A 26,482-nucleotide genomic window follows, 5' to 3' on the forward strand; every position below is an offset into this window, starting at 1 on the left:
TGGTATTCTAATATATAGGTACATACATTCATGACTTCAACGTTCTCTCTCATTGAGCTGTTAATTTAAAGGACGTTGGCAGCAATTGGCCTTGGCCAATTCTGAACATACGAATGAGTACTTTAAGCACTTATCCCAAGTATGTTGCATAGGATACATGTTGAAGTCGGTGCAATTATTATGTCTATAGATTCCATATCGTCCATGTCTACTCCATTGGGTACTTATACAAGGTCGTGCATTACGGAGTATGCCGGCCGCCTTATCGTTGAGTCGCCGCTCCTACCATGTTCACATCCCAAGCCTAGAATCAAGAACGTAGTAACGGTCTGAGAAGGCCCAGATTTCAAACGCCGGGACTCAGTCTCGTTGATTAGGTGAAACCAGCCAAATGGCTCCAAGACAAACATAATCGAACTGCCGGCCACGATGTGATGCCACCTGCGCCTACGCCAACCCTCGACTCCAGCGGCGCGGTATGTATAGTACACAACATGCATCGTACTTAACAATCCACATATAACGAGGCGCAACTTCCGGTCGTCGCCAACTCTTGATTTCATGCTCAGTCCCTGTACCCCCTTCACAGCATTGCCGGGCGCCATTCAAGCAACGTACTGGTGACCTTGCTTCTCTTCATGCTACGTTTCCTACGCACGCAAGCACCCACCACTTATAGATCGTCAACCGTTGACGATGGCGCGTATGCCCCGAATAAAATGTACACTGGCCCCGTGTTCCCGACGTGTCGTCGGCCAAATCAACCGCTCAAGCACCTTAATGATCCGCCAGGGTTGCCACCAAACTCCAATCCCTCTTTTTGTCAAATCGCTCAGGGTATCTATGTGCGCTCCATTCTAGTCCAGGTGTGGGAAAATGCCAGACCACGGTGTGTTTGCAAACGTCTCCAGCGTCGTGTCGTGTTGTCGATTTTGCGCTGCCAGCTGCCGTTGCTGGAGGCTCGATAACCGCTGCGTCGGCGGGGCTTGGGGAGGTGGCCGGCTCGGCTGCATCGGTACAAACATCGGATCCGAGTACATCTGCGTCGGAAAGTCAAACATCGACTGACTCTGCGTCTGCATGAGGTAAGGGGGAGCGGGCCCATTAGTTGGCCTTCGATGCCGTCATAAGGACCTGTAGTGAAGTACTGCGACGGATCCGGACCGTGGCTGACCACCGGATTGAGCGAGGGGCTCATGTGCTGCTGGAAGCCAAAGTCGGCCCTTGGCTGATGGGGATACGCAAGAGGGTCCTCCGGAGGAAACACCATACCTCCAAGTCTACTCAGAGAATTCATGTCCCCGCCAGGTGTCCCATGGTGCATGTTGTGGTGCGTCTGCTGATGCATGCCGTTTGTGGAAAATGCGTCGACATTGTTACTCGACGCCGACGCCAGCTCCAAAGGCGACATGGATTGAATTGTTGGCGAGAAGTTTGATGAACTGAGGTCCTGGGTTTGGATACCCCCCATGACGTCGGGGAACACGTGAGATGAGCCCGGCCCGACTGACGATCTGACTGGCTTGGCCGAACCACTTCTTGATCGGCTGGTGTCATCTTTTCGGCGGTGCGTTCTCGTGTGCAGGACTGGTGGCGACGGGGTAGCAATAGCACCACCTTTTGCGCCGGGAGCTGAACGCTTCTTCGAGGGCGCAGAGGGCTTAATTCTGACCTTCTTCAAATCCTCAGGGAGACCATCGAAAAGGATCTAGACAATTAGTTGGGGTTTCCATGTGTCTAGACACCAAGGGGCAAACTTACATTGAGCGCATTGCTGATACGATCCGCCGCCATGCTCTTCGGTGCAAGCTTGCTGATCATCTCCCTTCCTGCCGAGGCGTCGGCCATAAGATCCACAACACCTGGCTTCTCCTTATTTTCCAGGATGAAGAAAATTAGAGATATGATGGCGAAGAACTCGGTGAAGAATGTGAACCAGTAAGGCCCAACCAGAGAAACCTGTTTCCGCATCTCGGTGCCTATCTGCATGATATTGCGGGCAACACTGATGCCAGCTGCGCCGCAGGCATATGCGCGGTCATCGACCTTTTTACCTGCCGAGATCCTTGGGGAAACGTAGTGTAGAAACGGTCGATATAGTACCATCTGTACGTGCGCGTAGGCAAAACGAAGCAGGTTTCGGACCCGCAGGACCTCTTCCGTGCCCGACGAATTTGGCCGCCAGGCAACAGGAAGTTCTTCGTACCATTCTTGGAGCTTCTTTTCCATCTCTTTGATTTTGGAGTACTTGATCATATAGGATGCGCTGGATTGAGTTCCGTCTTCAGAACTGTCCGTCCCCTTCAAAGGGTAGACCTGTCGTATGATCTGGCTCAATATGTCCATCAACCGGGCATGTGCGTTGAAAGCCTCAAAGAAGGACGGCGTTCCAGGTGGCACGGGGAGGATACCGTCTTTCGTGATATACTCGTCATTTACCGCCGTCGGTAGCAGCTGGTCAACGTCATCGTCATTGAGAAGCATGGGAAACCCGAGTAGTGCGGAAACATAGATGTCCAGCTGCCGGCATACGTAAAAGACTCGTCGTCTTGATTCCGTCTCAATGGGATCAAATTTGCGATTGGACAAATTGCGATGTAGTCCCATTCGCAACGCGGACCGTAACGCAATCCCGACAAAGCCGTAGCAGGTGCTCAGATTTGACATGGACTGTATAAAGAAGATCTGGAAGAGGAGCGCCTGGAGGGAAGCTAGGTCTCGACACTCTGTGGGATCATTCAGTAATATTCGCGCAGAGGTATAGTACTTCAGGCTGTTCAGTGTGGGTTAGCAAAGAACGTAAGAGATAATGCAAAGGAAAAAAAAACTATACCCTTGTTCTATAGCCAGTTCATAAGGCGAGGGCTTTCCTTTCGAGTCCTTCCCCTCCGGTACGTTGTACATGCACCCCAGAGCCATGACAGAGTATGCCAGCGCCAAGTTTTTGTTATCCTCGCGGTCGTACTCGTGAGTAGGCTTAGCGTACAGACTTTCTAGCATGGCCAGAAATGATGGTATGTGAACGATGCGCAACAGGCATGTCGCGTAGTTTAGGGAATAGTTGCATAGAGCCCTCGCAACCTCGAGGGGAGGCATATCGTATATGTTGGTGCTTGTTGTCGGCATATCCCATCGCGAACTCATCGACGACCTCGGAGAATCGAGCCCAAGAATATTACCGGATCGCCGGCCGCGGGCGTGCAAAGGCGCCTGGTAGTCACGGCCCAATAGCGTACGGAAGTGATCCTTCATTCTTCGGAAGAATACCGCGCCCGAGGAAACGCCGTGGAAGTCGTAATCGCCCTTGTCATTGAGGTCAAGCGAGCCTAACGTAGGGATCATGGACATCAGTTGTCCGCTCAGCATTGACGAAGAGCTCGACGACGTGTCATCCAACACAAGCCGTTGGCGCTGTGTTCTAGCCTTGTCTCGCATCCGGAATTCCTGTTGCACCGAAGGATCCAGGCTTGGGTCGTTGAGGTCCACGTCAGGCATGAACTTGCGAAGCAGCATTTCTGCGCGCTGTAGCTTGCTCTCGAGAGCCTCGATGTATTGGGGCGCGGGATTCCTCCGCCGATTGGAGGGCTTGTCGTAGGTACATTCTGCAGCCGGTGTCAGCGAACAAGATATACGAGCAAGAAGCTCCACAATAGAGGACAATTACCATAGCTGTAAACCTGACAGTGGGTACACGGCTGTTTGCCATCGCATCTATGCAATCAGGATTAGTATCTACGTGATTCTGGTGTTGGCATTTGGCGCGTAAGCTGGAGCGTGCCGCGCATCGAGCGCATGGCCGTCCTCCAAACCGCCTCGGGGCTGTGCTGGGCGATTTCGCGTTGACGTACTTGATCTTTTTCCTTCGGCACTCGTCACAGGCTCTTGTGACCCTTCGCCGTTTCTGCAATGGTGCCGACGGAGCTTCGCCGTTATCGACGCCCTTGCCCTTCTGCTGCGACGGGGCAGACGACTCATCGGCGGATTGGGCATCGGAAAGATCCTCGACGTCGGACAGATCGAGGTCCGGGACATCGACGCTCTCGCCTTTAATGGGGGATTCGGGGACCGAGGCGAGAGTCTGCGAGTGTTGCGATGAGGGAGGCATGGCTATCGTCGGTTGGGGTGGGGGTAGCCGTCTCCCTCGAATGACGGTTGGTGGGGTTGTTGGATCGTCCTTGGGAAGGCGCGTCCTTTGTGGGATGCTTGACTTCGTACAATCGACATGAGATGCCTCCCTAGCATTATGGACAGGAATGCCGCGGGCCTACAATCGCAGCCTCCCGCTCATGAGAGAGGCAGTGGAGGACCGGACTGCGACGGTAGGGACCCAAATGAATTAACCGGGGCCGATTACCCGAGACCACTGTTCAGTCAGGTAAGGGAATTACTGGAGACGCAAAAGTTTTTGGCTGTTTTAAACTGACCCAGCACCGCCGCACATTGCAAAGAACGCCCGAAAGAACAAGCAGATAGGGAAAGGGTACAGTGTGTGTTTGGCGTGGGTGAGTGAGTTGAGTGTGAGGAAACTGGAGAGAGGTGTGGTTGGGCTTGGGTGGTAGCGGAACAGATGCCGGTACGACAGAAGCGTCGTCGATTGATTGAGAAGGAAAGACAGGTAGGTAGTGGCAGCGGTAGGCTCGACGTTAGGTTAGGTGGTGGAAACGAATAGGTCAGGCCAGGCCAAAGTTGGATCAGTGGGCGTCGATGGGTGGACGGGATTGGAGACAGGGGGGATTGGAATTGAGATATGGATGGGACAAAACTAGCGGGCGGTAGTAGCGCAGGTCGACGTGCAATTACGTAGTGTAGAGAGAAGAAGGCCTTGCAAGGTACGTAGATTTGGATGGGAAGTGGAATAAGAACGCCTGGTCGGGAAAGAAGGGGACTAGGGGTCAAGGGTATCGACAATTGATCAATCGAATCGAATGTACGGACTATATCCGTAGATACAAAGGCACAGGAGATCCAGGTCCTTGAAACAACTTGCGAGGGACGTAGGCTGACCACTTTCTTCAATGTTCCTTGCCGGCAGGCCCAGTTCGCTTGTAGAGGGGGGGAGCTATGCAAAGCAGAGGGGAAAGTTCGAGTCAAAGAAGAACTGGGAGCAGGCAAAGTTACCTACGCAGTAACAAAACCTGAGTCCATGGCAACCTAGGTTAGGAACTTGGGTATGGATCAGTGGTATTGCAAAAGAAGTAACATCGAAGTGGTATGGATGAGGGATCAGATCAATTGATGGAGAGAGGATGGAGGATGGAGGAGGCACTGTATCAGTGGCCCACGCCCACGCCACAAGCGAGTCTACTACTACCTCCGGTAGGTATCGCTGTGCTGGACCTGGCAAGCTGGCTGCTGGCCCGGCACCGACCGGGAATACGAGTCAAGACGCCAAAGGCCAGTCACGTAACAATGCAACTGATTGATCGGTTACGCGGGCTAGTGGCGGATATCCCACTGTAGCCCTGATTCAAACGTCGATTTCGGGGCATTCAGGTACGCTTAGCCCCAAAGTGCCCGGCTCGTTTATCGGCGTCGATTGATGTAATGACTTCTCTCTTGGTAGTAGAATACATGTATCCATCGAGCCAGCCACCGAGCACCAACCCAACGTGAACCGGTTTCCCCCCCTGAAGCTGGTCCTAGCCACATTCCATTATCTCCGCGGCGCCGGACACTGAGACGACGCCTGCACCGTATGTGCACTGTCGCGCGCCCGCCCCCTACTGTACATGGTGGTGTGGTATGTCTGGACGTAGTGCGGTGGGTGGTGGACCAGAAGGGGTTTTGACCTGCGAAAAAAATAAGATAGCGGGGAGAGAACAGGAAGTTTGGTGTCTGGGAGCCAACCGCCTCTCCGCTTGTGTAAGCCGCCCAGGGGGCACCCATCCCATCCGGAATTGAAATCCCCAGGGGTAATTTGTGGTGCGTCACTGTCCGGTGCTTGGTCGGGTTAGAAAGGCCGCCTACCTTCATAGCCTCATCGTCGACCCCGGTCCAGCCTGTTGTGAAATATAGTATTGTAAGAGGTAAACGAGTCGCGAGTGATTTCCATATGGGCGTGTTATCAGGCAGACACTTTCAAAAAAGAGAGAGTCCGAAGTACATGTATGACAAGGCACGCCTAATAGCTACATAATCAAGTACGACATTCTTTGCTTTGACTTGATAACGTGGTTTACCACTACGCGACGCATATCACTTGGCAACGTACCTTAATTTAATTTTAATATAATTAAACTTTAACGCGTAATATTTTTATAACTATAATATTTAATTAATTTTAAAAAGATCGGATAGTTTTAATAATTTAAGCGATATAAAACGAACCGAATTAAATAAATTAAAGAGTAATAATAAAAGTTTATAATATACCCGAATTAATTTTACGCTATCGAATTTACAGCCGAACTTTAAAACGCGAAATCCGATTAAAACGACGTAAAATAAATCTAATTAAAAAGGAGGTACTTCGTAAATATATAATTAATTTAAATATTCGAGAAATACTTCCCGATTTCGCTAGTATAAAAAATATAGCTAATTTTTTTTACCGCGTTACGCGACGGTAACCGCGTCGGTAAATACTAGGTTAAACGCTTTATTAATCATAACCCGGATTTAAAAACTAAAATAAATCATCGGTACGATTATTAGAAAGCTTTTTACAAAGATTTTAAAGTTATTTTTATTTAATTTACGCTAATCGCGAATATAAAGGCGAAATACGAGATTATTAACGAAAATATTTAGAATTTTAACGAAATCGGTTTTATAATAAGTATAATCGAGTTAATATTTATTATAATACGCGCCGAGCGGTATAAAAAAGCGAAGTCGGTTTAACTTAATAATCGGGAATAAATAACGGCGATTAAATATATTAATTTGTAGGGTTAATATATTCCGCCGTTTTTAATCGTTTAAAATTAATATTACTTCGCGAATTAATCTTGCGAAACCGATTTACCGAGCGATTAAGTAATTAAGCCGATTTTTAATGGTTAAACTAATAATAAAACAAGCTTAAATTAAATTAAACACTTTAATAAATATATTAAATCGTAAATAAAAGGTCGTTACCGCCTCTTAATTCTCGACGGCTACGAGAGCTATATTTCGGCCGAACTTAAGGTATATTATTAGGATAATAATATTATTATTATTAATATACTTCCCTATTTATCGTATTTACTTTAATTTTTCGATATAATATTTTATTCGCCTTTAAAGCGTGTTTATTCGAAAGAAATCGAGTTATTTATTAAGGCTTTTATAAATTATATTATTAAGCTCGAGTTTTTTATCGTTTTTAAAGCCGTGTATTTTATTATTTTTACGGAAATTAATATTAAATTTAGATTTAGTGTATTTAGTTTAATACTTTATAATTTTAACGAAGTAATTAATAAGTTAAATATACGTTTCCGAACGCTTATACTTAACTTATCCCGTTTAAGGACGGCTAGTATTTATAATCTTTAAACGTCGTTTAACCCTTAATAAATAACTAAGCACTTTATTTATATTAAAAGAGGTTAATTTAGCACTTTTTAAACGCCGAAGAGCTAAAAAATCGCGAGTTTAATTTAAAAAAACCCTTATTATTAAAGAATTTTAATAATTATAGGACGAAAAGGTAAAAAGGAAGCGTTTAACGCTTAATAAAAGTAAAAATAGGGGTTCGTCGAAACGGAGGGTAACCGGTAAAAAGCGCTATAATATTTACGGCGAAATAAGTTATAATACGCGAATATATAAAAAAAATATAAAATTAAGCGAAAAATCGGATAGCGAGTAATTTTAATTAATTTTAAGCGTTATAGTTAAATTAATTTATATAAAAAGGTCGAAAAGTGGAAAAGGTGCGTCGCTAAGTGATATGCGTCACGTAGTGGTAAACCACGTTATTAAATTTCGTCACTACGAGTCTACGACTGTCGCATCTTAGGCTGGCAGGGAGCGGCTTCTATTTTCGGTGGTCCCGCAGCCAATACCAGCGCTGGCGTTCGCTAATAAGATGCCGACATTGTTTTCTGTTCCATTACGCTTTGCGCGGGCCCGTAGGTTATTTCCGTGCGCCTGCCAGAATGCACTGTCCTGTCACTGTGTCGAGCAGCCAGACAACCATCCTATTAGCGGCAGTTAACTAACTCGCTCTATCGAACTCACGGGCGAACCGCAAAATCCCGCGACGGTTAGGGGCGATGACTGCCGGATTTCTCAATCAATGCCCTGTGTCGTAACACACTCGTCAACGCCAACATGTAAGAGCGAACCTACTACAATTCCGAGAATCTCCGGAAAAGCAGATCGTTCCATCAAAACTTGACAACATAGCCAGACAGCCAAACCTCATGACAATACTCGTGCCCAGTGCAGTTCCCCAGGGGCGGTGCTACATACGCGATGGGCCGACATCGAGTGGCGTCTCCAAAGGCTAGTGAGGCCTCTGGAGACTGGCTGACTGGCTGCTGTGTTGCTTTTGTCACCTATTCAACGGGGCAAGCGTTAACGATGAGGCTGCATGTACCAGGAGTATGCAGTCTCTGGCCTGTCTAGCCTATCAAGGAACATCCTTTCACCCAAGTGACGTGCGTCTTGGGCAACGGGGTATCACCGTGTTGTAGCGCGTCATCCAATGTTGGGAAAAGACCAAGCCAAGACTTTATCTGCGTGCTTCTACGCGCCTTGGCACCTTCTTGGTGTGGGCAATGGACCAGGATGGTGTGTGCCGGATAGCCGGATTGTAGTCTCATCTTTCGGTTTCGGTGACCCGGTTGGAATAGTGGGAACCCGGCGCGTCCTCGTGACATCTCACAGTCGGGTTGCACGCCGCTGTCCGCCTGTGACAATACGTACAACAGCAACGGCCGCCGCGTTTGATGAGCGTCGGAAGGCGGACCAACGGCCCTGGCCACAGCCGGAAACCCTGGAGCTCATCGGCCGAGCGCCAAGCCTGCCAGAGCCGGAACAGCTTTTCTTTTTCGTGCCCGCCCGGTTCGATTCGAAGCGCCTTCAACATCTGATTTGAGACTCGGGCTAGAATCATGCATGTCGCAGGCGACTCGCGAGCTCATTCTGCGATTTGGTTGGCATCAGTGGTATCAATGACATCGTCAGGTTTGAGGGGGTCCTGTGCGTTTAAGCTCGGAAATCTAACTTGCTTAGGGGAGAAGTGCACATGTATGCGTCAAGTGGGCAGCCCAGCCCCCTGGATAAAGCCTCGCGCTCTATTGGCAACGCCATAAGCACCAAATCCTATTTCTGAAAATGGTGAAAACGCGGTGATGTTGAGAGGCTGACTGGATTGCAAGTGCTCTTCGAACCATGCCCGGTAGGTAGGGCGCTGAATGCATAAGGCACAGGACTGAAGAGGCCTGGACTAGGCCAGGCCTATGTAAGTATTCGGAGGTGTGGCTGAGAGAAGAAGCTGTGAGGTTGACTAATCCCCCACACATACCACATATGCAGTACCTGGTTACCTGGTTACCTGCCTACTTAGGTACCTTGGGCTAGGCAATCAAGAGGCTGAAGCTACCCCTCCATCCCAAGGCACGAGGCTCCCACGTCTCTCCTCCCCACTTCAGCTTGTCTGCCTTGCAGTCTGGTAATGAATTAATTCCTTCCTACATACGAACATAACATTGAACATACCTTGTGACACCTTGAGGTGCAGCTCAAATACCGATACCAACTTGCCTACTTTGCGACTCCCCTCCAAAAGTGCCTCGACGGTTTCCAACAAGTCGGTTCGCATCTGGCGAACCATTTCCCAACCCAACATCTATCTCGACCCCCGGTTTATGATAGCCGTTTGGCAGCGACCCCGTCGCGGGACTGTCTAGTGAAGATGGCGTCGGCTGACCCTATCCTACATTTCTTCACCATTATGGAGAGTCAGAGTGGCGTCATTGTGAAGGGTGATTTCTATTCCACTGCTCTTCTCGGCAACACTTGGACGCCCTCGAGCTGACACCGCGTAACAGAGACGCCGAAGCTCGACCTTGACCTTTACATCGCCAACTACCGAGGTATATAGGCCATCACTATGCGCCAGCCCAGTACCTCGCCATATGCTAACACGCCCCATCCTAGGACGAACTTGCTTCGATCGACTGCTCCTGATTGGACGTAGTTCCGTGCCATTATGTGTCGACGCCCTCAAAGCTGCCATATCCGAGGCCAAGAAAGGGAAGGATGTCCAGAGATACCGCGACGCATGGGAATGCATTCGGATCGCGGCCCCCACTGATCCCGAGTCCCAATTGGATACAGCCTGGATTGACAACACGGAAAAGGCGAATAGGATGGAGACGGCTCGGTTGGAGGCGGAGCTTAAACAGTACAAGAACAATCTGGTGAAGGAGAGCATCCGGGTAAGAAGCTGGTCTTATGGATTGGAACGTTCAGTGCGTGTGTCTGACATCATGAACAGATTGGTCTGCGCGACTTGGGAGAGCATCTGGAGCAAGTTGGCGACTTGGGGGCTGCATCAGACGCCTACCTCCGCATGCGTCCTGAAGCCAGCACGCAGGCTCATATTGTGGGTGTTGCTAAGCACCTTATCGGCATAGTCATCCAGAGACGCGACTGGCCGAGTGTGCTAGCAAACGTCGGCAAGATGCTGACTGGTGGCATGAGCGACGAAGAGCAAAAGGCACACCAGCCGTTCCAGAAGCTGGTGACAGGCATCGCAAACTTGCACTCCGACAAATTCTATGAGGCAGCCAAGAATTTCCTCGAGGTCGGCGATCCCTCTATCTGCCAGGGTTGCAACGACATCGCAAGTGCGAACGATGTGGCCACATACGGTGGCTTGCTGGCCCTTGCCTCGATGGACCGCTCGGAGTTGCAGTCCCGGGTTCTTGACAATTCCAGTTTTAGGAACTACTTGGAGCTGGAGCCCCATATTCGCAAGGCAGTCTCCATGTTCGTCAACGGCCGGTACTCGGCATGTCTCGACATACTCGAGAGCTACCGCGCCGACTATCTACTGGACATTCACCTCCAGCCGCATGTGCCTGCGATCTTTTCGGCCATTCGCAACAAGTGCATTGTGCAATACTTCATTCCTTTCTCTTGTGTCACTCTGGAGAGCATGAACAAATCATTTGCCAAGCCTGGCGAGTCTCTGGAATCGGAGCTCATTACCATGATTCGAAGCGGTGTGCTCAGGGCCCGTATCAATACTATTGACAAGGTAATCGGATTCACGCCTCCATTGGTTCTGAGGTTACATGCTGACTGATTTCTTAGCTATTGGTTGCTGTCTCAACTGACGACCGAGCTGAGATGCAAGCGAAGGGGCTTGAGATGGCCAAGAATTATGAGAAAGAGGCCCTTGAGCGAATCCGCCGTATGAACATCGCAGCTGCCGACCTTGAGGTGAAGGGAACGCGAAAGGGTGTTGGCAATGCCATGTCCAGTATCAGTGGTGAGACCTGGTTTGATGATACACGGCGGCAGTTGAGCCAGGGCGAAAGTTCCGCCGGGTAGAGAGTCCTGGGCCGATGCAGAGGCTCACCATTGGGTTTAATAATTGGCTGTTAAGCGAGGCAGTACGGGCGTTCAGGGGCGTGGGTAAACATGGCTTTGCAAGAATCGATTCGCGAAGACTTTGGCCAGTTGGCACTCGGCACTTGAACTCCATTGGTCCGGCCCGCGTGTCGGGCTTCACGACATGGAGCATGAATACATCTAGTAATATGAAGTTTTGCCATGCCATGTGGCACTTGAGACACGAACTTGACGAATTCTCGTCTAACAGAATACACTGATTGCAACTTTCTCCAAATGAGTATTGGTGATATTAAGTGGTCGACGGGTCCTGAGACCAAATATAGCTTTTTGTGAATGGCCAACTCAGTCTGACTTGCTCTGCGACCAATATCTCCAGATATTGTGGCGAGTCTTCAAGTTCGGCGGCACGTCGCGGAATGCCCACCCAAGCTCGTATACGAGCCGCATCAGATGGAGTCATCCGCAGCATCATCGGGCCAGCACGTCGCCACCACCAGCTTGCCTTCTTTGTTTTCCTCGAAGGACAAGACTACCGAGGCGCCAAACTGCAGCGGGTTGTTCTCCCACAGCACCACGTCCATGCTCGGTTTCAGCCCCAGAATCGCCTCGGCGTTCCCCGAGACCAGCCGGACGGCCTCGTGCTCGCTGAGACCGGCGTACTTGGCCGCCCAGGCCGCCTCGAGCGCCAGGCTCTGGATTCGGGAGTCGCCTTGGGGTACTGTTTTTTGCTCGAGTCAGCGAGGTTTTCTCCCCGCTAAAATCGTTACGGTGTTGGGGGTGGTTTTGTTTAGGAGTCAATAGTGTATGAAATGGGAACGAAATCAGAGAACAGTTGGTAAAACCCAAGATACTTACTATCTTCTTTCACGGCAACGGCGTAGAGGACGCCTGCCTCGCTCAATACGCTGGCGGGGCTGCGTGTCAAGGGCGGCCCTACGAGGTAGTCCTTGCCCTCCCAAGTCGCGAAGCCTGGTCGTGTGGCCGAGAGGATGACGGGGATCCCGGCGTCGGCCAGTTCGTTGGCGGCCTGCACAAGACACAATGGCATGGTTAGTCGGGTTCTCACTTTTAAAGGGGCTATTTGTCGCCATGGGAGGTTAGGGGGCAACAATCCTGCATGTGCTTACCAAAGGCGCTGCGTGTCCGCCGTTGAGAACCATGTTGACTCCCGGAAAATCCCTCTTGATGGCGATGATTTGTTGAGTAGCCGCCTACATTATGTGAAGGCAATCATTAGAGACAAAAAGCCTTCCTGATGTTCGTTTGCTCTAGGTTGGAAACCCTCGGGGGAGGACGTACCAAGTTTACCACTGACACCAGGAGCGGCATCTGCCCGTCCGCCACCATCCCGTACACGCTTTCGTTAGCTTTCCCCTTGTTCTCCAGCAAGACCCCCGGAGCGTCTGTATAGCCTGGCTGACGCTCCCTTTGGCCTTGTTCTTGTCCCCGATGACTACATGCAATCCCACGTCGTCCCGGAAGATCCCACCGTCGAGAATGGTATGTTTGCCACTGGTCTTAAGGCCAACCGACACCCCTTGCAGCATGCCGTCCGAGCCCAGCTCGGGTGGCGTAACCACGCGCGTGACGCCTCCGATGCGCGCACGGGCGAACCCCCTTACCGTCGAGGTAGGCGCCATACTTGGCGTGGTCGATGGAGGCCGGATCTCGCACCTCCTTGACTGATGCTGCCCCGTTTCCAGTCGACGCTTGCGTGGCGATCTCCTTGAGGCCGATCAAGTCAGTCAGCGCCGTTAGGCCAGGAAGCAGATAGCCGTTCTGCAGCTGCACATGCATGGGATGGTCGTTAGCAGTGGCGACTGAGGCCACGGCTGTTCTGCAGTCGTCGTGGGTGCCAAGACATGAGAGCTGGCCATTGTCGATGACCAAACTAAGGTTATCAGACTTCCGAGATGGTGAAACGCCACTGAATAGCTGGGGATAGTTGTCCAGGAAAGACTTCTTGATGCCTTGGATGACGAAGCTCTGGCTTTCTTTGTTTGCCGAAGTACAGAAGTCCTTGGCTTCCGTCTCCGACTTCCTCGTGCGCATCTTCGGAACGACTACAGGGGCCAACGGGGCTACATACGCCTCCATAGACGACCCAGTAGCCTTCTCAACGTCCTCGGACTTGAGTGTGGCAACACCATCGGCGAAGACCTGCTGCGGAGTGGCGCCGATGGATAATGGATGGGAGTCCCACTGTGACCAATGTCAGGATTGCTATCACTCGTGTTCATGTATGCTTGAGCCGAATGTCTCCCTGATACTAGATCTGGAAGCTTACTAGTGGCTCTGCCTGGGACCGGCTCTTTGCTTGCATGATGGATGTCAATTATTGAACTTACAACCACTATGTCAGCATCGTACCCTTTGCGCAAGTAACCAACCCGGTGCGCTACATCGATAGCCTTTGCCGGAATTGAAGTCACGGCCTGTAGGGCTTTCTCGGCTGGGAGGTGAAACGCGTGGCCGATGGCTGCTTGCGACCTGCGTGGCTGTAAGCGTAAGAACCCAGATATGCAGAGGTGCAGTTGCGAACATACAAGACATATTTCGCGTTTGTACTCTCGAAGAAATGGTCCTGCTCGAGGTTAGCTGACATAGGCTGTAATCACGGAAGCAGCCGGAAATGCGGCATACCGACTTATACGCAACAGGAACTCCGTGCCTATCGAGTATCGCCCCAGCGTACAGGTTCGGATAGTACGCCTCCTGCTTGTATAACGAGATCTCCGCAAACGTTGCAACCGTGATGTTACTGGTATCGATCGACCCGTCAGTACGGATCCCATCCGAGCTTCCAGCTTGAAACTCACTCTCCGTCCTCCTTCAACATCTCGGGGACTTGCCACGCCTCGATGGCGTGGTGGAACGCGCGAACCCGTACGCCGAACTCCCGCGTGACCCGGAGCATGGTCTCCATGTCCTCGGGCTCATAGCAGTGGTTGTGCATCGCGACGCGGCCGCGCATGAGACCGATGGTGGACTCGAGCTCGAGCTCCTCAGGGTAATCCCCCGCCTGCTCCATGAACCGGGTCTGCTCTGCCGCCGCGGCCCCCTTCCGAAGCTGAGCCGCCGACTCACACCACGCATCCTGCTTGTCCATCAGCTGCTTGGCGCGGCTCAAGTGGCGGCGCAGGATGTAGGCCAGCCCGAAGCGCTCGTGGCCGTACGAGTGCTTGGGGTTCTCACCGCAGGCGAACTTCATGTACCGGTGCCGCTCCTCCGTCGGGAGGCCACGCTCCAGCAGCATCTCCTCGACCACGTACTCGCCCGAGTCGCCCGACTTGAGCACGTTCTTGATCACGGTCCCCTCTCCGCCCATGGTGTTGGCCGAGCCGGGAAGGATCAGGCTGGTAGTGATACCTCCCGAAGCGATGATCTCGGTGGATTTGTCGTATGCCTTCATGGAGTCGATGATTCTCAGAAATGGCGTAAGGGTCCCGAACATGGGGTTGATTTCTGGTTTGATTTAGTTTTCGACTCTCTGCGAGTTCATTCTTAATCTGTAGTTGATTTGACAGTAAGACGTACCGTTATTATCTTCGCTGATTGACGTCCCCGGCCACGACCCGGTCGTGTGATGCGAGTGCATGTCCACCAAACCGGGTGTCACATATCTGCCCTGAAGGTCGAACTCTTTGACCCCCATTATCCTAGACTCCGCATTGGATGCCGGCGTGACCGAGGTGATGAGACCCTTGGAGAATCTGATATCGACAGGACCCGAGACGAAAGATTCACCGTCGAAGAGGGTCGCATTGCGCAGGACGACCGTCTCGCCTTGCCCTCGGACCGCGTTCCATCTCGAGTTCGTTTCCCTGGCCTCCGGCATGGGCTCGGGTGGCCGAACATAACGGGCAGCACATGCCTTCAAGGCTGCCTCGAACTTGATGGTTGTTGACGATGAGGACGACCCCTTGGCGGGTGTGCGATCGAGAAGCGTACCCCTCTCAAGCAATACATAGAGATATGTGATACTGAAAGTGAGAGTCAGAGCAAGCAGTACCGGGACCGAGCAGGCTTTGTGCAATCTGCGTCTGAAGCGCGGCTGGCGATGATGTGCATAAGCCTCTGCCTCGTATGGCGGCGGCGACATAGACAGACTCTCTTCATTCTTGGTTGCCATGACTTCGTCGCTCTTTTGGTCTCGTTCGAACCGTTTCAGGCGCATCGGCCTTTGGTTAATTGACCAGAACATGAATTACCAAACCGGGAATTTGAAAATAATAGATCAGACGCAAAACCCGCCGTGCCTATAACAGTGTCTCCCCTTGTGTGACTTCAAAATGTGTCAACACAGACTGAATCGAAGTGACAACTGTATTTCCTTAATACGTGACGAACCCCGACAAATATGCAACAGGCTGACGTACGGTATCGCTCGGTATTCTTGCATGTCACATCCCAAACAAGAAGGAGCTAATGATTCCCTGCATATACCCTTGTACATGAGCACGACGAAAATTCGCACCACACTTACGACGCCGGCTACGATGAAGAGCAAACAGCACTCACTCATGGGAGTATTTACTGAATCGTGATATAACCTTGGTATGAGAAAGGTGCGTAATTTGCAGCGTAGTTATTACAACTTCTCTTACGATTCCATCGCTCAGGTTATTTCATGACGTATACGACCCCATGGCTCGTCTCGTGTAGACGACGATCGCGTGCCGGCGGAACCCCGGGGTTTTCCCACTTCTAGGGGAATTTGATTCCGTAGCTGCTATCGATTTCCTTGATCTTCGCCACCGACTTCTGGTAGCCGGGTTCCTTCTCCATCCGGTCCATCCAAGCCCATAGCTTGGGGTACTGCTTCTCCGGCGACTGCTCCCATCTGCCAAACGTGCCGAACTGGCCCTTGGCCGTAACGAGACCAAATGCGAGCACAATGTCCGCAGCGCTGAGCTCGGTACCGCACATGTAGTCACCCCCGGAGGTCGTGATCTGCTGCTCGAGGAAGCCGAGGTGGGTCTTGGCATTGGGGAAGATGAATGCGGAGAAGATCTGGTTCGCGATCATGGTGGTCAGGGGCCGCACGAGGAAGGGCACCTTTGGGCCCTTGAGGTTGCCCAGCACCATGGCCATGATCAGCACGGGCATCAGGCTGCCTTCGGTGTAGTGCAGGAAGTACTGCCAGCGCATCCACTGCTCCGTCTCGCCGCCGGCCTTGCCCTCCTGGCCCTCGCGGTAGCGTGGCGGCATGAGCGCGCTGGCCTTGCTGCCCGGCTGGGCAAAGTGCTCGCAGAGGTATTGCGTGATGAAGCCCGTCTCTGCGATCACGACGGGCTTGGCGCCAGTGGTGGCGGCATCCGACGGCGTGATGGTGATGACGGGCGACTTGCCCAAGGCGTGAATCTGCTTCAGCTCGGGAGGCGCAAGCATGGTCTCCTTGTTGCGATGGAAAAGCTCGAGGTCGTAGTCCAGCTTGAGCTCTTCCAGCAGCCAGAGAATGCTCTGGGCTCTGGACTTCTCGAGCCTGCCAAGTGTCAGTTCTGTTTCCCAACCCTGAGTGGCAGAGTGGACAATTACCAGTAAAGCTTGATCTTGGGCTGTGCCATGATGTTGATGTTGTCTCGTATAAGCTGCAGACTAGACAATGTGATTCCAACTTGACAAGAAAGCCCTACAGATGCTGTGGTTTGCAAAGAGGAAGAAGAGAAGTGATGCTACAGAGACTCGGAGGCCAGATGATGCTGGAAAAGCCGTAGGCGCTTCTATAATACCCAAGGTGTAATAAGTGAGCAATCAAGGGAAGAACTCAGCAGATCGTACGAAGATTCGCAGGAGTGACCCACTGAAACTACTAACTTACAAAACAAGCCTCGGCAGATATCTGCAGCTAGCTAGGCAAGCTGAAGCTCCGGCCGCACCTGTTTGCTTTGTTTTTGTCCATGATGTAGATGTACACGCCGATCACTGCGAATTCAAAGTAGGGGCGACGGAGTTAGGAAACTCTTAGTCGCCTGCTTGCCTGCTCGCCGAGGGTATCCGTGACGCATCCTGGGGCGTGCATCAGATCCGATTAGTTATTCACGTCGTCGCATGTTCCATCTATGATCAGATCGGGTGGGGAAATCGCAGCTCTGCGCAGATGGGATCAATGGGATCAATGGGATTCGATTGAGATTGCCCCGTCTTACAGACGTATGCATGAAGTAAGTAACTTGTATTCTGTAGCGGTACCTATGTGAGCTGGCTGGCTGAGAAACTGCGCCACTGGCAACTGGCTGTGGCTCAAGCCCACCCGAGGCTGAGCGTTGATCCGAGCGCCCTGCGAACCACCAAGCTTCAACCCGAGCAGCGCTGCGAAACCTCGCATTGAACGAAGTCGTCACAGTTCACGAAACCGCATAACACCACACCCAGTGCAAGACGATCAATCCAAGTTCGTCAAGATGGCTGGCCTCAAGCACTACAGTACGACCTAATACCCATGATCCCTCATTGACGTCCGAACAGACAAGCTAACAATGCGCCCTCACAGAGATGTCGATGGACCCGGCCATCCAAAAGCTGGGGAGTACGTTCTCACCCTTCCCCCGAACCAATTGACGGTTACGACGACCCGGACGGATCCAGAAAATGGGCGCCATCTTGGCAGGATGCGGGAGAGTGCTAACTTGCGGCTCCAGCCATGACCACGAACCGTCACAAGTACTTCCGCTTTAACCCCCGTACCGCCCGCCTGACCATCATTTACGCCATGGTCGTGCCCGCCATCTTTGGTGTCATGGCATACCAGACCGACGTAAGTCTTTTCGAACCAATCCGGCTGCTTCAATTCAGGCGGAAAGAAGTCCACCCACGCATATCTGACCAACGACATAATCTCACAGGGCCGATGGGATCTCCGAGCGAAGCGGAGGGGTGATGTGATCTCTGAGTACTAGAGTCGGAGGAGCCGGGACTACGAATACTGGGAAGCTCAGTCTACAGGGCAAGACACTGTACATATTAGGGGCTCACACCAAGGGGCAGAAGCCGGCTGGCATTGAACAAGCAGACCTGCAAACATTCTGATATGCGAAGAGGGTTCACCCGAGAACCTTTCGACCGTCAATTTTGGGCCGTTTCGAGACACGAACCGAGCCAAATCCACCAGGTTTGGAGTGTTTTCCAAGGCCAGCGTATGGTACAATTATGATAGATAAGGGGCTGTCCCTGATGTTCTAACCCATCAACTGTCGCACATCCTCTGGCGGCCACCTGACCTGTGCAAAGGTCAAACACCGCTTGATACTCTGTAGAAACTTTCGCGTAACTTCGTCGCCCATAACATGACCCCTCTCGCCGTTGTGTAGCTTCTCTCGGGCACTACGCTCGTGAATACCCACCATGGTGACACCGATGGGCCAGGCCGCCTTGCCGATGCTGAGGCGCAGGTAGCCGTCGTTGGCGTCGACGTAGCGGCGCTCCTGGGCGGCCTGGACGATCTCGATGACGGGTTTGAGCACGTCGTCCTCGAGCTCGTTCTTCTCGAAGCGCCGGAACAGCGGCACCATGTTGTCGCGGCTTTGCGTCATGGCGCTGATGGCCGCCTTGCTCTCGAACGTGTCGCGCCGCTCCTCGCGCGCCAGCGCGGCCTCCCACTCGCGCAGCACCATGGTGAAGTATGACGCTAGCTGCCGGAACAGGTATTGGCGGGCCTCTTTGTCGGTCGGGATGTTGCCGTCCGTGATGCGCATGTCCTTCTCGTCCACCAGTTGTAGAGTTGTCGGGATCGGGCCCCGGGTTATGACGGTCGTCAGCTTGCGGTACCGCCGCAGCCGGCCCCGATGCGTCTCGGCGAACAGCGTGGCCGGCTCGCCCAGCTCCCGCAGCTTGGTCACCAGCTCCTCGTCGGGAATGTCCTCCGTGCCGTCCTCGGGCGCGTCCGTCGAATCGGTGCTGTCCTCTTTCCGCAGCTCGGGGAGCCCCAGGCGTTTCCTGCGCTGGCGCTCCTCCTCGGCGGTGGCCTCCTCGCGCCGCCGCCTCGTCTCCTCCTCGAGCTTGCGTCGCTTCTCCGCCTGGACGAGGGCTTCTTCGGCGGCGTCCTCCTCGCGTTTGCGCTTCTCGGCGGCTTTGAGGGCGCGCTTCTCTTCCAGGGCTTTCTGTTCGGCGAGGTAGGCGGCCTCGCGTTGGGCTTCGGCTTCGGACCGCCTTATGTATTTCTTGGATTTCTCCTCGGCGGCTGGGGCCTTGGCCTTCGCGATTTCCTTGGACATGAGAGAGGCGAAATCCATGCTGGGCAACCGGGTGTGTACAATTTGCTGTATCAGCCAAGTGTAGTTGTGAATCGGGCTCTCGGAGTAAGTATTGTAGTGGTCGTATTACTTGGTTGATTTGTTGATTTGTTGGTCCAGAAGTTGACCAAGATCAAGTTGAGCCCGACCTTCTAGAACATTTGCGTGGGGTGGTGTGTGGTTGCTAAGGCGTTTACCGGAGATAGGACAGTCAATTGGGTGTGATTTAGGCCTCTTTACTGCCATTCGGCCAGAGCCTCTGCGCTAATCGATTAAGGTTTCCAGGGAGAGTGGGACAGTGACAGCTCCCAACCGACCGGCTCCAGCGCAGCTCCAACACAGCTCCAGCAGCAATTAGTAGCTCCAATTGATCCCAAGCATCAGCTCTCGATCCCGAATTCCACCTGTCCCTCGCGCTGTTCTTCCTTCCATTTCCCAACCTCATACGTCTGGTAGTACCGCGGACCCCTGGGGCGCGCTTGGGAATACTTGCTTTTACGTCCATGATGACTTGAAGCGAAGCGATTCGTTCTTTTTCCCTTTGGCAGCAGAGGAAGCAGCCCCCCCGGCGACTTGTATACAGAAATCAAGATGGACCATCGCGACAAGCCTCCATTCGCGTTGCAGCTGTTCTATCGCACCGGCGCATTTCACAGGTAAGCATATTCTCATTGCGAGTCTAGGTATTCAGGAAAGCAATGCCAACTCAACATGTCTCCTCCAAACGCAGACCCGACGAATTCTCTGCGCACCACCTTCCGCCACACCTCACTGTCCATACCTGGAATGACTGCACACTCCTCGAGCTAGCGCATCACCTGGCCTCGGCTCCTTCGTTATTACTACCGGAACCCGCCATCGGCACCCGTCTGGCCTTCCGTTTGATCATCCCCGACACGCGCAGCGGCAATGGCGGCGGCCCTTCTGCCTACCAGCCATCCAGCGGCGGGGGCGCGCGGTTCATGGTCAAGGACCTCGGCAGTCTCGTCATTGGGGATGGCGGGCCGGGCCTAGACCCAGATGATGCCGAATGCGCCAAACAGATCGATTCGACCTCGGACGCAGACAAGACGCTTGCGGATGCGCGTTTTGTCGTCGGGGACTACATTTCGGTGGCCATCCTGCCGCCGCTTGGCGATGGGAGCGTGGCGCCAGCCAGCAGCGCGAGGATGGGACGTGGTGCCGGGGCCGGGGAGGCGGGCAGAGTACGTGATCGGTTCTCTGGGGTCGGAGGCGGCCCAGGGGGCCACAGAGATAGGGAGAACGGGTTTGGAGGCGGCGGGCGTCCGGGGAGAAGCCGCGGAAGAGGAGGCGGTCCAGGAGGCCCTGATGAATTCGGACGTGGTGGCGTGCCTATGGGCGAGTGGAGGAGAGGAGAGAGGCTGCCAGATGCGCCTCCAGCCGGACGAGGTAGAAGCAGAGGGCGTTTCTAAGAGGAAAAGCATCGATACATATGTCTTTCTCGGGAGAGGCTCCTTCATACGAGCATTGAGTCAAAATCCGGATACAATAGTTACAGGCCGTGATGCGCTGAGTCAAAGAATGGCTGTTTGAGAAAATCCACAGCCTCATGAGCCGTCTGCAGTTCGACTTTATGCAAACCACTTGTGAATGAAGACTGATGTAGCTGGGTTCGCAACATCAGTTCTTGGAGCAACCAGAGTTCTGATGCAAAAAGGGTCTCTTATTCCTTTCACGGCATCATCAGAACTGCCAAAAAGTTAAAAAGAGAAATTTGTAGGGGTCTTGCCGGGGATCGAACCCGGGACCTCTCGCATGAAGCATCAGGGTGAACCCTAAGCGAGAATTATACCACTAAACCACAAGACCGAAACCCCTTGAATCAGGTTCATGGTAGTGATGAGCTTATGATAGATTATAAAAGCGTTGGCGGAATGGTGGCCCGAGGTCCGAATGGAATGGGGGGCTTATCCAATTTTCGGTGGTGGGATCGTCGACGACAGCCTCAGGCCATTGTGGGTGCGGCCCCTGGATAAGCTCCTCAGGATCCATCAGCAGAACGCACGTCTCAGCTTCCGCTGGTGCCGTCTTGAGACATATGCGGGTGGGAGACATGGCCATGTGCCCCCCCTACTCTTTCCATCGGGCCCGGGCTGGGTTGTGGGCTTGACTTGTCTACACGGGTGATCACTGGCGACACACGCGAGAAGCAGAAGATCGCTCATCAATCGGCATGAACTGAATGAAAGGAGTTATCGAGCGTCAGTGACTATTGCTGGAGAGAAATGATGATCCAGTGGATGGTGTGAGTGAATGCTGCGGCGTCTACAGAATAAGGGTCCATGTGTTGTGTGTATTGTCGATCAAGAACTAACTAGTAGTACTTACCTCAGAGATCTAAAATCATGGCCGAAGACGGGGTATAACAGAGTGCCGACATTGTAGAGCCCCTTTCCCGTCCAGGTCTGTCCCGAACAAAGCGACAGAAAGAAGAGCACGCAGAAAAAGGACTTCCCCAGTGTTTGATATACCTGTCCTCGCAAGAATAAAACAACAATGAGAAACTGAAGTGCGGGCAGAAGAGAGATCATATGCAAAATGGCCGGAATATCGATGGTGATGGTGATGGTGATGATGATGATGCCTTTGAACGTGGCCAGGTGGCCAGGTTTGGGGGGACGAGGTTGTTTTTAGCCAACTGCATCTCGAGAGCGACAAACCAACTGCTTACCTAGGTACTATTTGAATACCAGTCCTTGGGCCAGCCAAAAGTCCTGTCGGTCAGCTGGGCAATGGCTGTGAGAGGCCATGTCGTTATCGAACCCATTCCCTGCCATGAAGCCTAATCCAAGCTAGATTGGTTTCGCATGTCAGTCGCGACCATGCCGCTTCTGTTTTCGACGTTCCCCGCGGGCATGGCGACATCGGGGCGTATCCACATCAAGCATCTACCGAGACCTGGGCCATACCCGAAATGAAATCCGTCTCATCCGCATCAGCCCAGGCCAGCGGCAGGGCGACGTCTCTTGCCAATTGAAGACTGTCTCTCTAGACAGGCGGCCAAAGTACGACACCCTGTCGTACAATTGGGGGAATGCCCAGGACACGTCGACGATATACGTCAATGACCAACTGGTGCGAGTCTCCGCCAACCTGCTCGATGCCCTGCGCGGCGTCCGACATGCGCGCAAGACCGCCACGCTGTGGGCCGACGCCCTCTGCATCGACCAGTCCAACGAGGGCGAGAAGAGCCGGCAGGTGTCCCTGATGGGCCAGGTCTACCGCCAGGGCCGCCAGACGTGGATCTCGCTGGGCCAGCCCGACGACGACGCGGACTGGGCCAAACGGCCGGTGGTCGCCGAGTCCCATCGCGGACCGGCACGTCGGCCGGCTGAAGCGGCTCGCCCGCGGCATCTGGCGGCTGTTCTGGCACCATCTCGTGCTGCACCGGTCGCGCCTGTCGCGGCTCGGCGTGACGCACGTCTCGGACGCCGTGCGGCTGATGGAGAGCCTGGGGGCGAAGAAGCTGGATGCGAACTACCAGAAGGACGGCGACATGGCCAAGGCTATGCTGACCTGGCTCGCCACGCACGAATACTGGACGAAGGTGTGGGTGATGCAGGAGGTGGCATTGTCTCGCAAGGACCCCGTTTGCCTCTTTGGCCAGCACCGTATTCCGCTCCTGTCTCTGGACTCGGCCCTGCTGCACTGGCGGGACGGGGGCACGATGCCCCCTAATTAGTTGGCGCAAGGGAGGCTTAAAGCCGAAGGAAACTTCCTCTGTGGTTGTTGTGCAACTGCCCCCGGATGTCAGCAGCGGCAATCAACCGCGCTCGCGAGGTATGCATGCTACGAGACGAGCTGTGGACCCTTCGGCCCGGCAGGCAGCCCCCGTTGGCTCTGGCTCGGACTGCCCAGCTGGCAAGCCACAGAAACACAAGCAACGCGCACGACTACATCTATGGACTTCGCGGTCTGTTATCCCCGGAGGACCAAGCACGGGTACCCGTCGACTATGGGCTCTCGATCCCAGAACTATATGCTTCCGCCACCGAGGCCATACTTCAAAAGGACAAGTCGGCCAGCCTGCTCGGTGCAGCAGTGGGTATAGGAGGCCGGAAGAATGAATATGGTCTGGCATCCTGGGCACTGAACTTCAGCAGCCCCGTGAAGCTCCCAGCTGTCCGAGATGTCCATGATCTCAGTGAATCCCCTTCAATACAGCCTTCAAGTGAGCTCCACGCCCTCACAACCAAAAGTCGATATTTGGGGAACCACATCATTGCAACTCTTCCCCATGGCCTCCCATCAGACGATATAGTAGATGGGCTAGGCTCTGTAGACCAAAAAGGAGGCCGGCAAGTGTTCGAACAGCGGGCCACTGAAATGCTTTGCCAACTTCTTGGTGCCGGCGCCGAAGCCAAACCCAAGCCAGATATCCCACCGTTCCTGCGGCTGCTGACAGGCCCGTTCTACAAGGCGTCTCTGAAGGAAGGTGGAGTGCGAGGCACCCCTACCGATCTTCCACTGGACGAAGCTCTCCATGAGCTAGAAGGCTCCGATGCAGGCCCATCGGTTCGACTCCTTCAACTCAGCCGCGAGGCCCTCCGCGATTCGGCGACAATGACCGAGGAAGTCGTCGCGGATCTCCAGAGGCAGCTGCAGGGGATCAAGCTGGGGGCACTGGCGCCTTATCATGCCAAAGTGCTATTGCTGTTTCAATACAAGCAGAGAGGCTTCCGGGGCGAGAACGGACAGCTGTTCCACACCAGTGAAGGGCTGCTCGGGAAATGCCGAGGCAATGTCGAGCCCAACGACGAGATATGGGCATTGCCTGGTTCGACGACAGCCTTCGTTCTCAGGCCCGTCTCGGGTGGGAGCAGCCCAGGCTCGAGCACACTAAGGAATGCGAGATACCAGCTGGTTGGCCCATGTATCAGCGACGGCTTGATCGTCGACCGCGACGATACTTTAGGCCATACAGCACAGTACATGAGACATAATCTGAGAGAACGACGACGGCTGAATGTGAGGAAACGCGGCCTGCTGCGTGTACATGTGTTCGTGAACCGCACCTACAGAGATGTGGGTAACCACGCAATGTCACCTCCGTACATACATGTATGAATGAATCAGAAGCGATATTGACAAGACACAGCTTGACAAACTGCCAGCCGTCGCATAATAACACACGGATGGGATAACCAAACACATCGGCACTCGAATAAACACACTATAAGAATATCACCGCGAGTTTGTGGCCGTTACTACGACTGTGGAAGATTAGTTGCTTGCGTGGCCTCATCTGGCGTGTCCTTCACTCGCTCGTCCTGTAGAAGATCGTACGAGTTATTCTACTTCATCGACTGGAGCAGATTCATTTTCATATCATTAGGGGCCGAGACAAAGGATTGATCCAGGTAGGATATCTTATTTCGTGCCACGTCTAGGTCCATATTTACAGGAGAAACAGATAGATATACAAATAAAGCGGTATCACAGCACGGCGTCCTCCGCTACTGTCATCCCAAGTGCGAACATGGCTCGTGTCCATTCGTTCATCCAACCATTACCTTCCTTCACATCGAGGCATGCGAAGCCACTCACCGCGGCCACCACAAGTCGAAAGAAACAACTGCTTGTTTACTTGGACAGGGTGAGCAGACCGGGGCGGTAGGGCAGGAGGTCGTAGTTGCCGCCGGCCTTGGGGTCGCGGCCCTGGTAGAGCAGCTGGAGGTTGCAGGGGTCGATGGTGAAGGTCTGGTCGGCGTTGCTGCGGACGAGGTCACCGTGGCTGATGTCGTTGGTCCAGGTGGCGCCGCTGTTGGCCTTGCCGGCGAAGGGGGCGGCCTCGGAGCCGGCCTGCTCGGTCCACTTGCCGTCGAGGGTGGGCGAGGTGAAGGAGCGGAAGTAGCGGCCGTTGGCGCCCTGGGCCTCGAGGATCATGAGGTACTGGTTCTGGCCGGCGACGGTGTAGACCTGGACGGCCTCGAAGACCTTCTGGGGCGTGTCGCTCATGATGATGGTCGAGGCGGTGCCGAAGTCGCCGGGGAAGTTGCCCACGGGCATGCTGGCGCGGTAGACCTTGCCGTTGTCGCCGCAGAAGAACAGGTACATGTTCTTGCTGTCCCCGATGACGGTCTGGTCGATGGCGCCGGTGCCGCTGTCGGCGATCTTGCCGCTGAAGAGCGGCTTGGGCTGGGACCAGCCGTTGGCGTTGGTAGGGTCGCTGCTGGTGCGGTAGCTGAAGGCAGTCGGGCCCCACTGGTGGGCGAGGACCCAGGTCTTCTTGGGGGCGAAGTAGAAGATGGTGGGGGCGATGGCGGCGCCGCCGCTCATGGTGTTCTGGGCGGCGGTGGCCATCTCCTTGAAGTCGCCGAAGGGGGGCGAAGGCCATGGAGCCGTAGCCCTTGCCGGTGTCGTGGGTGGAGGCGTAGACGAGGTGCTTGCCGTTGTAGGGGACCATGGTGAAGTCCTTGAGGGCGGCCAGGCCGGCCTTGGGCTGGGCGAGGGGCCCGGTGGAGGTCCACTTGTAGGTGGAGGGCAGAGGGCAGCTCTGGGCGCGGGTGACGCAGTTCTGGTTGGCCGGGGCGGCATCGACGAAGGCGGCGGAGAGAATGGCGGCGACCAGGCCGGCGTTGGAGGCTTGGAACTTCATGGTGTCGGTGGTGGGTTCTTCAAGAATCGATTCAAAGGTAAGAGGGTGGTGGTGTGTATAAGGGTCTTCTCCTGGAAAGATCCACAGAAACGAATGTAATAGGGAAAGAATG

General features: G+C 53.6%; 10 protein-coding genes across 10 annotated transcripts; 5 read left to right on the forward strand and 5 right to left on the reverse strand.

Moving 5' to 3' along the window:
- Nucleotides 1-841: 841 nt before the first annotated feature.
- PG986_001290 (fungal specific transcription factor) lies at nt 842-4,105 on the reverse strand (the record flags this gene model as incomplete). Its single annotated transcript, XM_066837512.1, has 5 exons — nt 842-1,708; nt 1,762-2,773; nt 2,834-3,602; nt 3,665-3,711; nt 3,849-4,105. The coding sequence occupies 5 exons, from the start codon at nt 4,103-4,105 to the stop codon at nt 842-844; spliced, it is 2,952 nt and encodes a 983-aa protein (XP_066706405.1).
- A 5,745-nt stretch (nt 4,106-9,850) lies between these two features.
- PG986_001291 (COP9 signalosome complex subunit 1) lies at nt 9,851-11,496 on the forward strand (the record flags this gene model as incomplete). Its single annotated transcript, XM_066837513.1, has 5 exons — nt 9,851-9,920; nt 9,987-10,031; nt 10,096-10,376; nt 10,436-11,200; nt 11,257-11,496. 5 exons carry the CDS (start codon nt 9,851-9,853, stop codon nt 11,494-11,496), a joined length of 1,401 nt encoding a protein of 466 aa, XP_066706406.1.
- Nucleotides 11,497-11,966: 470 nt separating this feature from the next.
- On the reverse strand, nt 11,967-15,652 carry PG986_001292 (uncharacterized protein; the record flags this gene model as incomplete). Its single annotated transcript, XM_066837514.1, has 9 exons — nt 11,967-12,238; nt 12,376-12,547; nt 12,648-12,731; nt 13,135-13,722; nt 13,869-14,010; nt 14,067-14,104; nt 14,164-14,281; nt 14,340-14,985; nt 15,058-15,652. The coding sequence occupies 9 exons, from the start codon at nt 15,650-15,652 to the stop codon at nt 11,967-11,969; spliced, it is 2,655 nt and encodes an 884-aa protein (XP_066706407.1).
- Nucleotides 15,653-16,227: 575 nt separating this feature from the next.
- PG986_001293 (uncharacterized protein) lies at nt 16,228-17,087 on the reverse strand (the record flags this gene model as incomplete). Its single annotated transcript, XM_066837515.1, has 2 exons — nt 16,228-17,005; nt 17,059-17,087. The coding sequence occupies 2 exons, from the start codon at nt 17,085-17,087 to the stop codon at nt 16,228-16,230; spliced, it is 807 nt and encodes a 268-aa protein (XP_066706408.1).
- Nucleotides 17,088-17,840: 753 nt separating this feature from the next.
- Nucleotides 17,841-18,419, forward strand: PG986_001294 (uncharacterized protein; the record flags this gene model as incomplete). Its single annotated transcript, XM_066837516.1, has 4 exons — nt 17,841-17,946; nt 18,014-18,049; nt 18,162-18,277; nt 18,366-18,419. Coding segments are annotated over 4 exons (312 nt in total), but the record flags the coding sequence as incomplete, so codon positions are not given.
- Nucleotides 18,420-18,698: 279 nt separating this feature from the next.
- Nucleotides 18,699-19,751, reverse strand: PG986_001295 (potassium channel regulatory factor; the record flags this gene model as incomplete). Its single annotated transcript, XM_066837517.1, has 1 exon — nt 18,699-19,751. One exon carries the CDS (start codon nt 19,749-19,751, stop codon nt 18,699-18,701), a length of 1,053 nt encoding a protein of 350 aa, XP_066706410.1.
- Nucleotides 19,752-20,342: 591 nt separating this feature from the next.
- Nucleotides 20,343-21,184, forward strand: PG986_001296 (uncharacterized protein; the record flags this gene model as incomplete). The annotated part of the gene is made up of 2 exons (XM_066837518.1): nt 20,343-20,407; nt 20,482-21,184. The coding sequence occupies 2 exons, from the start codon at nt 20,343-20,345 to the stop codon at nt 21,182-21,184; spliced, it is 768 nt and encodes a 255-aa protein (XP_066706411.1).
- A 1,410-nt stretch (nt 21,185-22,594) lies between these two features.
- On the forward strand, nt 22,595-23,454 carry PG986_001297 (heterokaryon incompatibility protein-domain-containing protein; the record flags this gene model as incomplete). The annotated part of the gene is made up of 3 exons (XM_066837519.1): nt 22,595-22,643; nt 22,717-23,063; nt 23,110-23,454. The coding sequence occupies 3 exons, from the start codon at nt 22,595-22,597 to the stop codon at nt 23,452-23,454; spliced, it is 741 nt and encodes a 246-aa protein (XP_066706412.1).
- A 65-nt stretch (nt 23,455-23,519) lies between these two features.
- Nucleotides 23,520-24,839, forward strand: PG986_001298 (HET-domain-containing protein; the record flags this gene model as incomplete). Its single annotated transcript, XM_066837520.1, has 1 exon — nt 23,520-24,839. One exon carries the CDS (start codon nt 23,520-23,522, stop codon nt 24,837-24,839), a length of 1,320 nt encoding a protein of 439 aa, XP_066706413.1.
- A 516-nt stretch (nt 24,840-25,355) lies between these two features.
- On the reverse strand, nt 25,356-26,370 carry PG986_001299 (uncharacterized protein; the record flags this gene model as incomplete). The annotated part of the gene is made up of 2 exons (XM_066837521.1): nt 25,356-26,078; nt 26,101-26,370. 2 exons carry the CDS (start codon nt 26,368-26,370, stop codon nt 25,356-25,358), a joined length of 993 nt encoding a protein of 330 aa, XP_066706414.1.
- Nucleotides 26,371-26,482: the final 112 nt, after the last annotated feature.

The sequence above is a fragment of the Apiospora aurea genome (assembly GCF_038362705.1).
Source record: "Apiospora aurea strain CBS 24483 chromosome Unknown utg000001l_segment0_segment0, whole genome shotgun sequence".
Lineage (NCBI taxonomy): Eukaryota > Fungi > Ascomycota > Sordariomycetes > Amphisphaeriales > Apiosporaceae > Apiospora > Apiospora aurea.